At 47.8% G+C, this 15,943-nt stretch overlaps 1 protein-coding gene across 1 annotated transcript; it reads right to left on the bottom strand.

Moving 5' to 3' along the window:
* Positions 1 to 1,516: 1,516 nt before the first annotated feature.
* On the bottom strand, positions 1,517 to 15,674 carry LOC112564783 (homeobox protein MSH-B-like). Its single transcript, XM_025239855.1, has 2 exons — positions 14,115 to 15,674; positions 1,517 to 2,427 (listed from the first exon to the last, which is right to left on the bottom strand). Exons 1-2 carry the CDS (start codon positions 14,809 to 14,811, stop codon positions 1,946 to 1,948), a joined length of 1,179 nt encoding a protein of 392 aa, XP_025095640.1. The 5' UTR covers positions 14,812 to 15,674; the 3' UTR covers positions 1,517 to 1,945.
* Positions 15,675 to 15,943: the final 269 nt, after the last annotated feature.

Below are 15,943 nucleotides of genomic sequence, written 5' to 3'. Positions count from 1 at the left end.
CAAACTTTGTAAACATTACACCACGTGGCGACTGTTCTACTCGTTCTACTGGACTGCCGGCATTTTGCGACTGGAACAACTAGGTGCATGTTAGACACTGACTCACAAACACTTGTACGAAATGTGTTGGAAAGTAAACAACGTGCACGATAGTGGGAAATACTGTCTGGGGGATGAGCATGTACAGTAGACAGTTGTTCCAAAACAAACATCCGACTGCAAGGTAGGGGCTGTGTGTGTGTGTGTGTGAGACAATGAGCGATCATCACGCATGTACAAGTGTGAAGTACAGCAGCAGCAGCAGCAGCAGCAGCAACAACAACAACAACAACAACAACAACAACAACAACAACTACTACTACAACAACAACAGTAGTAGAATGTAGCGCATGGAGGAGGTGGTGTAGTTGTGCTGTCAATGATACTTATTATGAAGACAACAATTAATGTTTTTATGTCAGCTCATGAACATCGTTTCTCTGTTTCCTGGCTTTGCTCCGCGTTATTTTATATTTTCCCCCCTCGAGCGACCAGCTGTTAGATCATCATTAGACAGATACAAGAACGAAGACAAGAGGATCAGAGGTCACACGTGACAGAAGTGCTGTAAGGTTAGAGACAGACTATGGTGACAGAATAAGTAACAGAAATTCAGTGACATATATAAGGCTAGATGAGGGTCAGAGGTTGACAGGGTGAGATGAGCAAAACAACGAGGCCATTGACTAAACTTCTGACGAGGACGATGAAAACTGCATCGACATCATCATCGACATTCAGACTGCCTGAGTGCAAGGGAAGGATGGATGGGTGGAGGATTTTTCTCACCTGCAGCGACATGAAGGACAGACACAGAAATGGAGCACTGTATGAAGGAAACTGTATGAAGTGAGGTTGTTACCATGTCTGTTGTTACAGTTGTTACCATGGCAACAATAAGAAGGAAAAAAAAAACGCACTTGTTGCTGATTATTGGCTGTTGACAGCAAATGTTAGGAGGAGCCGCACCTTCACTGGTTTATTGTGAACATGACGGCGAGACCATCGTCTTCTCCTCTCTTCAGGAGAAACTGGGGCCACTGTGGGCTGGTTGTGGGTTGGTTTGATGTTTGAGCAACATCTCATCATCGAAAGGTAACATCTGATCATCGAAAGGGAACATCTGGTTAGGTGTGAGTAAGGTTGAGCTGTCGTATGGGTAAGGTTTGGGTTGTCTTGTGGCGTGATGATTTACTAATGGATGAGCAATTTATCCTGTTGTTAATTAATGTTCTGACGCACCTGTGATCGTCAAGGAGCTGATCATTTTGCAGGCAGAGCCATGAGACCCCCAAGACGAGGTCTCCAATCCATGAGAAAAGTTTCTATTATCGGTCAGCAGCAGCCAAACATTCAATAGTACAGTAGGAGTCAGTCATACAAACATAACAATCCACTTTCACTTTTAAATCATTATGTGGATTGTGACAACAGCAGAATGTTCTCAGTTCAAACTCAAAACAAATGACGAGACCAGGATGTTCAGTAAAAACAATTTTTTATTTGTTTAATTAAAGATACAAGTCGATGAAGCTGCGAAACGCCAGTACATACACCGTCCTACTGCTACACACACTGTAGTGTGAAGACTAGTGAACACACGCAAACACTAGCAGGACCACGCACACACATACACACAGATACGCACACACAAACACATACACACAGATACGCACACACAAACACACATAAACACACACACAAACACACAAATCACCAATGATACCGTATGAGAATAACACACTTTTATGCTTTGCAGCATTCTTCCTCTAAACCTTCCTCAAAAAGAATTTTCATTCTTTCTTTTATTTCTTTTCTTTGTTCATTTGTTCCTTTTTCTGTCTGTCTTTTTCCTTACTACGCCGCTCCATCCTACCTGCAAGAAAGTCAAAACAGCGACAGCAAGTCAGTGAAACAAGGTCAGCGCCGGGGGACACAGGGCGAGAGGAAAGTTACTCTGGGCAGCGGCGGCAGCGAGGTAAGTGGAAGCGGAAGTGACGTCGAAGCTGTGACGCAGGAGATGCGCATGCGCGTAGTGGTGCGGATACAGCGCGGGGCTGGCGGCCATGGCGTTGGTGGATAGCGAGATGGTGAAGGTCGGGGGCATCATGGGCTTGGCAGCCATCCTCAGCTTCTCCAGCTCCGCCTCCTGCAGCCGCTTGGCCTTGGCGCGGCGGTTCTGGAACCAGATCTTGACCTGCGTCTCCGTCAGGTTCAGGGAGCTGGAGAACTCGGCGCGCTCGGCGATGGACAGGTACTGCTTCTCGCGGAACTTCCGCTCCAGCGACAGCAACTGCGACGTCGTGAAGGGCGTTCGCGGCTTCCGGTTGGGCTTGTGTTTCCGCAGCGTCATCTTGCTGGGCGGCAGGCTGGGGGCGGGGCGCAGATCTGCAGACACACAAACAAAGAGCAAAAAGTAAAAATAAATCCGTCTGGTAAGCGAGGGGGAAGCAAGCCATCGTTTTATGACCGCTTCACAGTTATGGCTGCGAGAAATATCTACCTCCATCACCTCACACGCATTTAAAAAAGAAACGTTGACATTTCGAGCCACTCAAGAACGACCACTCTATCCGAGGAAACTGCAATAACTGTCACTCAGTTTACTCTTCCTTTCTTCTTTTTTTTTCTTCAGACTTTTCGTACCCTCTACATCTCATCAGAGAGAAGGAACCCCCCCCCCCCCTCCGTCCATTTCCTGCTGCTGTTGATACTGTGTCAAGTTCAATGAGTAAACCTTGGCGACACCTTTACGGTTGGTTCAGACTTTCCTCTAAGTATGAACACCACACCTCACCATACGCACGAGAGAAAAGTCTCCGTGGTGTCGATGACCAGTGAGAGAGAAAACACTTTAGCCGACTGCCCAGGTAGACAGTAGTGTGACAGGTAGCGAGTAGTGACTTGCCACAGGTCTAAGCAACATTTTATTTAACCCCAGGTTACATCATGGCAGGACTGGCGGCAAGCAGCCCCGGGGGGTAGGCAGCCCCTCATCTTGAGTGCGTGGAGGACGTCCTGTGCCAGACCCACCCGACAAATTGGCATGGCAGTGCCGCCACCGTGCTCCGTGTAAGCCGCAGTCTACAAATTGGACTGGCATTGCTGCAGGGGCTGAGGGCGCCACCAGACACCCGCACTGGCTGAAACCTTGGTGACAGATGGCGGCGATTAGAAACAATTAGCGTGCGATGATATGCACACCTCTCGCCTCTCAACGTCGCCCACTCCGCTCGTCTAACGAGGGAGGTAAGTGACGCGAGCCGCTGATAAGCAATCTCGCCCACCCCCCCACCCCAGCCTCCACCCGACCCTCTACCATTAACCAGCTCATCCCCTGAACAGGGGCTGCGGCACAACCTCAACAGTTGTACTGAGAGTCACTTTGAAAAAAAAAAAAGAAAAGAAGAAAAATAGAAAAATGGAAAACAAATGAAAATAATTAATAGAACTACAGACTATTAAAACTTTATACAATAAAATGTAATGGTGACACTCATTACCAACTACAATGCACTCTGTGTGTGTGTGTGAAAGAGAGAGAATGCCTGTGTTTATGTTCAATGTTTGACATCTCAGAATTGGAGGGGAAGAAAAAAAGCAATAAAACAAAGTTAGATTAAAGGAAAGTGCTTGCACCCGGCCGTCAGGTCACACGGATGGCGGAAGAAAGAAGGGGACGATGAACACAAAAGAAACCCTAATAATTCTCCTTAAAGCCAGGTCTCAAATCACATCACATCTACAGAAAGAAGCTGGAGCTATCCAACACCAGACTGGAACCCTGACTGTTAGCGCCAAACACTGTACCGCTGGGCTAGCGAGCGCCCCTGAAGAAGTGAAGGAAGAAATAAAGGAAGAAGTGAGCATTATCAGCAGACCTGTGGCAACTGGCAGTAGTGAAAATAATTTACGGACGGAGGGAGCTTTAAAGTGTGTTGACTTTGTTTAAGGGAGAGAGCTTGGCACAGCGATTGGAGGTAAAGGGTGTGACGTCAGCCTGGGGGTTGGGGGGAAGGGAGGCGCGGCGAGACTGAGACCACTACTTATGTAATAGCTCAGCGACGAGACTGAGACCACTACTTATGTAATAGCTCAGCGGCGAGACTGAGACCACTACTTATGTAATAGCTCAGCTTTTAACCTGGAGAAGACCACTTGAGGCTGTCGATTCTAATATGTCGGTCTGCGAGCACAGCAACTGCCGGGCCGCCATGACTGTCACCTCCAATACACCGGCTGCTGGGGCGGAGGGCGCGAGGACGTTTACACTCCTGTCTGCTCGTGCAACACACGAGGCCAATATAAACATGCACACAAACTTTGACAAACTGAACATCTCTGCAAATAATGAAATGAATGTCTCAAACAAAAGTGTTTGTCTAGTTGAGGAGTAGAAAGAAAACATACTTCATACCACACTAACAAGTTATTTGACTGGTGTAGACTGATACAAAAATGTTTACTAGGTAAATACAATATAATTGATGATGATGAGGAGGAGGAGGAGGAGGATGATGACATAGTGACAAAGAAGACTTAAGAAGCACAAATCATTTTATCACCAAAGCTGAAATGTGGGAGAATTTCATAGTTTTTGTGTTATTCAGGTGTTTTTGTGGTGTCTTCTCTGTGAGAAGTCAGGAATCGCTGAAATTTACCTGCCCCTTCCCCCCCTAAAAAACAGAAGAAAAAAGAAAGGAAGCTGAGGTGAGGAGCGTAAGTGGCGAGTGTTCACCTCTGGTGCCAAGGATGGCAGGAGGGAGGAGAAGGGGCAGGAGGGAGGAGCAGGGGCCGGAGGGAGAGGAAGGTGCAGGCTTTACGCCGGCGTCAGCACAGGCGACGGCAGATTGGGGGGAGCAGCCATTAAAGTCACACACACGTGCAAAGTAGTCTGGCACGGGTGAGGGAAGTAAAAGAAATTGTTTGACAATACGCAGCGGTCATGAAAAAGGTTAACGAGTTAAACTCTCTTCTAATCTCTTCTTCACCTTCCCAACTCTGACACTCAGTCCTTCGCTTCTTCCCTCTCTCTCTTCTCCCCTTTTGTGAGTGAGTGAGTGCCACTCTCTCGTCTGCTGTTTGCCGCCTGCTTGTAGCAAGACCTTGATGGCAGACAATACAAGACAATCCAGTCCATGTATGTGGCATGCTAACAGAAGATCATTAAAATATCGTATGGTATGTATCTTGTACGTTACTGGTTTTATGTTTACTAATTAATGTTTATTTACAAAACCTGGAGCAGCCTCGTCAGGCACTTGTTCTCAGGTGCTTGGATTTTCCTCTTCGTATCATCTCTGTTTCACATCCAGAGAGCAGGACAGGTACAACGAGGGACTTGTACAGACGGGTCCAGCCCAGCCATTGCAGCTGTTGCTGTTGAGTCCTGATGATGATGGCTGTCGTGGAGCTGCCGTACTTACAGCTGTGCAGCTGTATAGCTGTTTGACCTCTACCCCTTCAGTAGATGTCTGCTTTACCTATCCAGTGACCATGACTTTGTTCTCGTCTAGGCTGGCTCCCATTTCTTATGTGTTCGAATTGTCTTTCAATCTGTTGGTAAGGTCTGTCAGTGGGATTGATGTCGTCTGCACATCGCCTTTCATCCGACAGAAATGAAAGTGTGGTGGTTGTGGAGGGTTTCACGGATGGTGTGCTCCGACAGATGTTGAACACCACAGGTGACAGTGGACATGCTGGCGTACACCTACTGTTGTGTCACAGGAAACTTCCATTGAATTATCCAAACTGTTATAAAGTGCTCCGATGACTCAGATGATCCTCTTTTCGATGCTGAATGTTCGCTGACATTCCAAAGTCCCTGGTGTCAGACTCCGTCAAAAGCCATTGTAAAATCCGTGAAATTGAGACAGAGGCCCGCTGATACTGATGATGTGTCTCTACCAAACTGCGACAGTTGAAGATCTGAGTAGCTGAGCTCCTCCTAGTTCGAAGCCAACCTGTTCTGCTAGCAGTTCCTGGGCGGTTGTGATGATGTGATTCTGTTTTACTTTCAGCATCAAGTGGCTGAGTAGTCTTATTGTTTGTAGTTGTGGCTCATTTGGTGCTTCTTGTTATTGTAGACGAGGTGTGACTAGCCACTGTGTTCTGTTCCTTGTGTTCTCAGACTCTACAGCACAGAGCAGTGAGTGTCTTTGTTGTTGTCTTCTCACTCTGAGCAGCTCAGCTAGAAGTTTATCAACACAAGTCCATTCACACTGCGCACCGCTCTCGACCTCTTGACGAGAGACTGTGAGATGAGAGGGTTCACTGGCTCTAGTCTCACTGGCTCTAGTCTCACTGGCTCTCGTCTCACTGGCTCTAGTCTCACTGGCTCTCGCGATATCTCACAAGCCACACACATTCTCTCCACATGTTCGCAACGCTCCTTATCTTTCCATTTTCGGATTATGAGAAAATAAATTATTCAGCCAGTAACTGGATTTCTCTCCCCTCCCGCCACACTCTCTCTCTCTCTGTTTGTCTTGCCTTCGCTCCTTTTTATTTTTTTATCTTTCCACTTCCCTTTCTTTCTCAAGCCTGCAAGCATGACAGAGACAATGTCGACATAATAAGCAATAACACCAATCGTCCTGAGTGAAAGAATGGTGAGAGGAGGAGGTAACAGAAGTGCATCTCCGCTGATAACCACAGTTGCCGGCCCTGCTTCCCCTTGACATCGTCGTCGTGCTGCTGGTCGGGTGCACCACCCGATGTGCACGCAGACAGACAGTCAGGTAAACGCACGTCACTCACGCGCCTAGATAGCATCTCGAGACACACAGCGGCTCCTTTTACACTTTTCCACAAATTTTATTTACATGTGTTGTTGTTTTTTGAGCTGTCGATATAAGATTACGGTCGTGCCACTGACATTTGATGCGAATTTAGTAATAAAAGGAACATGGTCGAATATCTGTAAACAACTGTAAACTTCAGGTTGGTGTGTGTGCCTCTCCCTCACCTGCACACACGCGCGCGACTACACGTGTCTTCTGTGTGTTGGCAGAGAACAGGTTAACTCTGTAACGGCTTCTACTGATGTTTATGTCTGGCAATAAATCTTCAAACAGCAGAGGGAACAGAAAAAGAAGCAATGAAAGATAGAAAACGAAGGATTTAAAGAAAGAAAAGAAAAATGATGAGAAAGAGAAGTAGCGACAAAAGTAAGGATATCAGACCCCAGTGTCTCACACGACTTGTCACTAGAAACTACCTGGAGTCGGATACCTACAACATGAGATCATGACACCTGACTCTCCACTTGTGAGATAATGTGGATATAATGTGAGATAATGTGAGATAATGAACCATCAAAGCTCCGACTAAGGTGCAACTTGCACAAAATTATTTCTGAAGACTGGCGAGTTCAATATAATGCAGGTAACCATCTCTGTCACCTGAGGTTGAGCACCAGACATACAGGTGTGTTGCTTTCCATCTCGGGGATAATAATTCGACAGAGACCAACAGGTAAAAAGGAACGCAGATCACTGTTTTAGAAGTCAGCTGTCATTTTATACAAAAGTAGGAGGGTTTCAGATCCCCCTGACCTAGCCCACCCAATAAAGGTGCATCAGGTAATGTTCATAAAAACTTTTTTCCAAATGCAGGGTTTTAGCAAAGGTATTTCGATGGCTTACTGTGTTAAACACAATTTTTGAAGCTTAGATGTTGAAAATGTGTCTTGAAAAAAAATGTACAAATAAACGTCTGAATCGGAGAGTTGTTTTAACTCAACTTGCCATCAGCTTGTTGTTTGTTACCTCTCCGAGTGTGTTGTTTGTTTGTAGCTGCGTGTGTGAACACAAACACAGAAAACACTCCCGTCGTCCGGAGCAGAGGAGCCGGCGCTGATGGAGGAGGTCGACCTGTCTTTGTGGTCCGGAGACCAGAAATCATGACAGTTGCCGGCTGAGGTGAGCGAGGTGTGCCACTGTAAGGGGTACACGGCAGACTGACACCCGCACTGACAGCCGGGTAGCGAGGGTGGGGTCGGGGGGGCCCGCGGGGGGCGCGTGCTGTCTGTGGGGGTCCGCGACTGGCGGCGCCTAATTGGCGCGGACAGCTCCGGAATGTGGCTCACACAATTAAGCAAAAAATCCGCTCGCCACTTTTTTGTCATCGACTTCGCGCCGATAAACAGCCGGAAGTTGCTAGAGAGCGAGAAAACGAGAGGGGGGGGGGATAGAAAGAGAAAGACAGAGAAACGAAAGAGCAGGAAGGGGTGGGTGGAAGAATGAATTCGCTCGATAGTTGCGACCATTCAAACGAGGACGCATTAAGTGCAGTTCATTATAATCACTCCACTGAATATGAAAGTCGCGCATCCAGGTGTACAAGTGTACTGGACTCTGTCCTAGAAGTCAGGCAGCATAGTGCTCATCAGCTGTGTACTGAAGGAGAGATTTCAGACGATTGCCAGCACCAGCCAACGATCCCCAGAAGCTGGAACATGTTCGTGGAGACATGTACCCTACACTGACCTCATAGCAAGCATCATCAACGAAGTTGGAGATGGAGAATATGGAACAGCCACCCACTTTGACAAGAACAAAAGCATGGTCAACACCATCTGTATCAGCAGAACTCAGGTGTGGACATAAACGGACAACAGTGAGAGGAGATGTTTAGGTCTCCAGGAACCTCCGGATCACAAAGATGCTTCACAAATGAAACCCGCTTCAGATTTGCAACTGTTACAGAAGCGGTTGCCTGGCTGACCAGGATTTGGCACAGCAGCACCAGCACCAGCACCAGCACCACCACCACCACCACCACCACCACCACCGCCACCGCCACCACCAGCAACTTTGCTTGCAACTAAACACTACAAGTGTCGCTAACTTACACCACGCCAGACATGGACTCTGCAGACAGGAAATAAGGATGGAGGCCACTGAGACAAATGACTACCTGCTGAAGCTGCCATGAATTTTCTACTAGACTTCAAGACCAGCGACTGTGTCCGGCTATGGTCCCCTATGGTCGGCTGCCTGTCAAGTGTATAAACGCCGCAAGGTTTCCTGGTCTGGTCACGTGACTCGGTACAACAGTCCGTTATACTGTCTGGCACAAACCACTGATGGCGGTCAACGCGCGGGTCAACGGAAAGTTGGATGACAGGTATGCAAACATGCTCACTGCTGGTCAGCAAAGGTCAGTGTGGGTAGCACTGTCGAAGAACATCCGTCAAGTCTCACCAGCTGCTCGCAAGAATATTCGTGTGTAGTGCGTTTGTACGTGTGTGAGATTGTGTATGTGTGTGTGTGAGTTGGTGTGTGAGAGAGTGTGTATGTGAGTGTATGTGCATGCGTGTGTGTAGAGGGGGGCGAGAGAAAGAGAAGAGGTGTGGGGAGGGAGAGAGAGAGGAAAGAGGTGTGTAGGAGGGGGGTCGGAGAAAGTAAGCTCGTGTATATGTGTTGAAGTGTTTTCCATAACAAGTTTAAAAGAAAAGGAGAGCAGGCCAGGAGACAGGTGTAGTGTGGCAATCGTCGTATCATGAAAGGTGAGCAGTGCTCAGTCTGCTGCTTTTCAGACTGTTCTGTCTCCACCCGCCCTCCACACCTTCTCTCATCCCTGTCAGCGTTTCGTTTTTCGTCTCTTTTATCGAAAGTGTGACTGCATTGTTGGGCCCCCAAACAGGACTTTTCTCTTTCTTCAAAACACAAACCAAAGCACACGTGCGAATATGACAAACAGTTTGACACGTTGAGCTGCGAGTGTTGGTAAACAAAGAGTGAGATCAGACGGTCTGTTCATGTTGCATGTACATTGTTACAGTCAATCCTGTTTGTCGTCTGTACTGACCCCTGCTGTCCTTCCTCCCTTCGCCAGCATGAGGCATGACTGGGGCCTCCACCCTACTCTCCCTCCCCTCCCCTCCCCTCCCCCAGTCTCCGGTGTGGCAGGTGGGTGCACTTCCTCGTCCCCGGGGTGCGGACCTGGCGACGGTGAAGACAGATGCGATGAAGGATGTGAAGGTGAGCTGTCACATGAGTGTTTACAGTCTTATTATTGTTTGTACTTTAATAGAGGTGGAGGGAGTTTTGTTTTGGGGTGGGAGAGCTGTTGGCAGTGGAACTTAGCCAATATGTGATGTTTGTAAATCCTGTGTTGACGGATGTAACCTGACTGGGGGAAGCCACGAGAGTAAAGTGAACTTTGACCTCCATGAAATGCTTACTTTCTGTTCTGTACAAGACGAACAACACCGGTCTTTTAGTCGCTCAGGTGTCTAACCTTTTGCCGACATCTACCTGAATAGAGCAGGCAGAGATGTAGGAATGGCCAGGTCAGTTTGTGCCAAGGGTGGCATTGCATGAAGAATGCCAAAGCCAATATCTGAGACTATAAATAGCATCTAAAGTTACATGAGATGACACCATGAAGAAATGATAAATAAATCTCTTTTTATTTCATATAATTTTTTTTAATTTACATGCTTTCGAAGAGATCGAATGTGAAATCCTTTATTAACCTTGTCTCCTGATATTCTCCAGCAACGATACCCTCCCTTGGTTATTAGATTGGAATCTCTGGTTAGGTCAAAGGTCAGGGAAGTGTACACTTCAGCCGCACTGCACTTATGACAGACAGTACTTATGACACAGTAGAATAAAATTTTAAAATACCCACTGTGATGCGCACTGGAATGTGGCAAATAATATTTCTTTCACACTCTAAAAGATTGTAAGCATTAGCCATCATCTACAGTACAACAACAAAGTTTTAGTCGCAGGCAGGAAGGAGCAGAATTTAGCGAGGGTGTGTGGAAAGGGGAAATGTAAATGCTAGTGAAGAGGTTTATTGACTAACCCTCATTGTGCTTGCTAGGGAGCAGTGCAGACGGCACGAGAGACAGAGACAGTCTAGGAAAGTGCGAAGAGCGGAAGAAGAAAGGAAGGAAACAGAATTAATACAAATTTGAGCAAGCGACAGGCGAGGACACTGGCGGTGCAACTGTTTCTCTGTATCGCCACCCTCACTTCGTTAAGGATTCAGGGTGCAGGGGTGGCAAGGGGGAGGGGGCAGGATGTCTGGGGTCAGGGTTCGGAGCGTTAGGTGGACGGCTCATTGCAAGCTCACAGGTTGTTATGACAACAGCTGTCTGTGAGAATGGTTCAGCCTTTGGTGCCGGTTCCACACACGAATAAAGAAGAAATGGAGTGAAGTGTTGAGGGTAGACAGAGTGTCCGTGTTCTGCGAAAGGTACACCAGAAGACGAACATTTCTGGGTGCACCACGTTCACAAAACAATTTTCAAAAATCCACTTGTGTTTTCTGAAGGCAACACTGTTGTCTCAACCATGTCGCACAGCCTGTAGTTGCCTGGGTGAATGTGGTTGTCAAGAATATTGCACCCGGGGTGAAATATCCACCGGAGGTGTACTTGAAACTTGAATTTGATGGTGGCGGCGCACCCACCCACCACAGTGTGAACTTTAGGTTGTGTGAGTCTGCAAGGTCTGGCTGTTTGACAGGTGACTGTTGTGCTGTTTGACACGTGAGCAGGTGTGGACAGGTGTGGACAGGTGTGGACAGGTGTGTGTGTGAAAATATGAAATATGAGTGGGTGAGATTTGAGATAATATGAGAAATGTCTTTGTAGTGTATTTCACAGAGAGAGAGAGAGAGAGAGCAACACATTGAATGCGAATTAACTCTATAGATGTGGGTATGAGAGAGAAGGAGAGAAAGAGAAGTATAAAGACTGTCTGTTCATTCACTTTAAAAAAAAAACCTACAGTTTATCAACCGTAATTTTGATCGCACTACGAGATACGTGGTATTATTTCACACGTTTGTAAATGGATTTATTGTGTCCGAATCTTGCTTTCTTTCGGTTGTTTTAACGACTTTCTATTTTTAAATGTACTGACTGTGGAGAGGTTAGACAACAATGAGAGTTCTAAGTTTTGTAAACACAAAATACCTTGAATAGTGAATAATGCCTGGCACACACATAGAACAATCGTTTGCTCCCTGGCTTTCAGTTTAGCGACTTTCTGCAACTATTGGTAAGGGCGAAGGGAGAGAGAAAGAGAGGGGAAGGAAGAAGAGGGAGGAGACAGAGCAAAAGAGGGAGAAGGGAGGAACGGTAGAGAAGTGAGAGAGGGAGGGGTGTACACAGGACAAGAGAGGGAGGTGACAAGGCATGGCGTCTGAAAGTCGAAATGCAGAAATTTGATTTAATGGGGCTGTAGTCCTTTCAGCACCAAAGCAGACGACAAAAAAGAAAAAAAAAAAAAAAAAAGAAAGAAAAAAAAAAGACAACTAGCATCAAACGCTTAGACATCAGTTGCAAATCTCGGCTCTTGTTGTGATTTACATTTAGCGAGAAAATATCACCAGCGGGGAAATATTAGAGAGTGATGAACACTCACATGAAGCCTGCCTTTACCCGCCCCACCCACACACCAACAGACACACACACACACCCCAACACACACACGCACACACACACACACCCACCAACACGGTTCGCGCCGTAATAATCACAAAGTACGAGACAAGGTCCGCAGACACTTGTGACAAAGAACTCCATCGCCTCGTCGACTCTCCATGTCATTGAATTTCACCTCAACTCGATCTGTTTACACCAAAGATTATTTACAGCCTCGCTGAACATACGAGTGGAAGAATCTATTTATCATACCTTTAGCTACAGACGGCCAGACTACTTGTTTCTACAGATGGTCAGACAAGTTGTTGACCCACGGCATCCCCCTCATTCCTGTGTGGAGCTGGGTGCCCCCCGTGGTACTCACCCGTGAGTAATGTAAGTGTTACTATGACAGCAGGACTCACTGCAGCTGTGTGTGTGCCTCACATCAGGTCTGTTTGTTTACTTCTCAAATAAGTGCTGATGACAGTTTGTCAGAGAGATTAACATGCACTTAGGGTGGAGAGCATAAAAATCGGAGAGGTGCTTACAACTCGGCGGCGGAGAGGAGAGAAAGGGTGAGAGAAAACAAAAATCTCATTATTTGTGTTTTTCAAGACAATCACTCACGATAACAAACGACCCGCTTTCAGAATGCACTGTTTGAAAGGGTTGAGACCCTAGCGCCATGCTTCTACCATCTGTCTGCAATGTCTGCGAACAGGACAGACTCTCCTTCCCTCCCTCTCTCTCATACACACACAGAGAAGGGGGTAGGTGGGTGGAAGTGCTTGTCACAAGTACGGGGAGGATCGGTTGTCACTGGTTCAGATCTCGTTGTTGTTGTTGTTGTTGTTGTTGTTGTTGTTGTTGTTGTTGTTGTGATGTTGAGCACACATTTGTGTGAGAGTTGCTGTTTGCCTTCCAGTTTCTCACAGCTCTGGGTAGTGTACCCGGACCGGTGGAGGGAAAGAAAGAGATGAAAGTTTATTTGATGAGGTCTGTCCTAGCAACACGAGCAGAAGAAAATCAGGGAGAACTAAATTCACTGATCCATCAAAGTTTGAATTTAAATAATTCATCAAAGAAATAAAGTCGTGCGCGAGCTTGCGTGTGTGCGTGCGTGCGTGTGTTTGTGAGAGAGCCAGTAACACACTAACATGCACACAGACGGGTGAGCAGACAAGTAAGAAAGGTCAAATATTGAGCAGGTGACATCAGCGCCTTGTGGTTCAGTAAATAAACAAGAATTGTAAACATTCACCGTAAAACTGTTTGTACAACACAAAACACTCTCTCTCCCTCTCTCTCTCTCTCACTCACTCACACACACACGCACGCACACACGCACACATACACACTGCTCGCCCTCACTTGAACCAACTGTATGCTGGTCACTAAAGAAAAAAAAATTTACAACAAATGAAACGGTAAGTATACATTCTGAGAAACATAAATTAGCAACGAGAAGCTTATGGTTGTCTTCACTGTCCTCCTATTATGGGTAAGACCACAGTTTAATCCTGAGTTCAAAGACTAGATGACATATTGTGTAATGCAATGTCCGTGATACTGGTGACCTCAGTAACAGACAGAATGTCCGCCTGTAATACCCTCGTGTTTACAGGTAAGCATATTATCATAGAGAAAGGCAGACAAAGCCACAAAGATGGACAGACAAGCTTACCAGCATGGACGGTGGGTCTGGCCAGGGACGGCCAGCAGGGGATGGAAGAAGTGAATGAGTTGGGACAGACGCCATGTAGAGGGGAATCCCCGCACCTCGCCGCCATTCCCTGGGGGCCAGACTTGTCCATCGACCCTTCCTTCTCCTCCACCACGTTGCCGTAAATGGCCTTCTGTCCCAACCCTAAGTGTCCGGCCCTCGAGGGCTGGATGGGTCTTTGAAGAATAGTGCCAGAGAGCCTCGGGGTCTGAAACAGGAGGCTGGGAGGTCCCAGCGTCCCTCCACCCTTGGTGCTGTTGTGGGTGGTGGTCAGCAGTGAAGACCTGGAAGCATCGCAAGCGTCTCGGCCGCTGTTGTCGTCTGGCAGCACCGGAACAGGGGAGCCTGGCGACCTCTGGCGACCGTCACACTTGCCACTTGACTGCCCAAGGAGACTGCTCGCTTCCTCCTCGTCTTCGCAGTGTGAAGACCTTTGCGAAATTCTCTTGCGAGAGAACCGGACAGACGGGTCCTTGCGGTCTCCGGCGACTTCATCTTCCTTTCGAGTTTTAGTCTCGTCTTTGGCGATGAGAGACTCTACACTAAACGAGATTTTCGTTCTGGTCTGCGAAACTGAGGGAGTCTGTTGGCTACGAGGGGACGGGATGGGGTGGTCCCGATGGCCGGACACACGTCGTTTGTAGTCTACCTCGCTCATTCTTCAAGCAAAGAGCAGGACATTCCGCTAGTGTTCTCATAGAACCTGACATCTGAGTACCAAGGTCTGAGACTGGAACTGTGCAGCAGGGACCAGCAGGGTTTCTATTGTTGGTGGCGCTGCTTTCTCATTCCTCCCTGCTTCACACCCTGCCACAGCGACTGGGCGACCTGCGTGTCTGCAAAGGAAAGGCTCGGACACTAAGACTACTGCTGCAGTTACAGGATTATCCAGAGAAAAACTAAAAATTACAGCGCCATTACGACTTCGCCGAGTTTCCAAAGCTTAATTTCCGGCGGAAATGACGTAATTTGAGAGCGAGAGAGATCAGAAGCTGTGTCTGATTCTGTGTCGACCAGGTGTAACACAAACACGTCGCCCGCCTCAGCGTGATGGCGAAGGTAACTTCAGAGGAGATTGCAAGCTACGTGATGTTTACGTGCTGTGCTAAGTGCAGGCTTTGGCTCGTTAAAATGTGCCCGTATGTAAATGGCCGCTCGTCGGCGCATGCGCGTGAGGGAAGCTGACGTGGTGACTGTTGAGTCCATCACGTACCCGGTGAGATAAAGTGTTGCGAGGTGGAGGCGCCGGCCATCAATTACACGGAGACGTGAGAGCGGACTGGCGGCGTGACAGCTCGTCCTCCAGTCGCCGCGCCGCTCCGAGTGGGCGTGTCTTGCGACCCCGCCCCTGCCTGCAGCCACGCCCACACCCGCCCCGCCCCACGAGCCGCGGGCTGTATCAGGAGCATCTCAAGGACTGGCGAGCCCTCGGAAGGTGATTTATTGCTAACTTTTCTATTGTCTCTAATGACTGGCGAATACCTGATAGTGCCATTAAGCAGCCCCTCGCTCCTTGTTGTCTCGCAGCCATTCTGTTTGCTTTCTGCTGTCAGTCTCTCTCGGCCCTCATCTTGCCGTCAGCGAGCCTCCTAGTCCTACCTGCCTCGCTGTCTCTTCCCTCCTTCCATTTATCTGTCAGCAAGCCCGTTTCTTTGTTGTTTTTTTTTTTTCCCCTTCTTTGCCTTTTGGGAGAAAACGTTTGAGTGTGTTGTGTATGTGTGTGTGTGCGCGCGCGCGTGCGTGTGTTCGTTATCCAACGCACTATCAGCACGTTTGTCGTCGCTGAGTGA

This window comes from Pomacea canaliculata, linkage group LG5 (genome assembly GCF_003073045.1).
Source record: "Pomacea canaliculata isolate SZHN2017 linkage group LG5, ASM307304v1, whole genome shotgun sequence".
NCBI classification, from domain to species: Eukaryota; Metazoa; Mollusca; class Gastropoda; order Architaenioglossa; family Ampullariidae; genus Pomacea; species Pomacea canaliculata.
The sequence above is the reverse complement of the archived record's forward strand: the minus strand, read 5'-3'. Positions and strand labels throughout refer to the sequence as shown.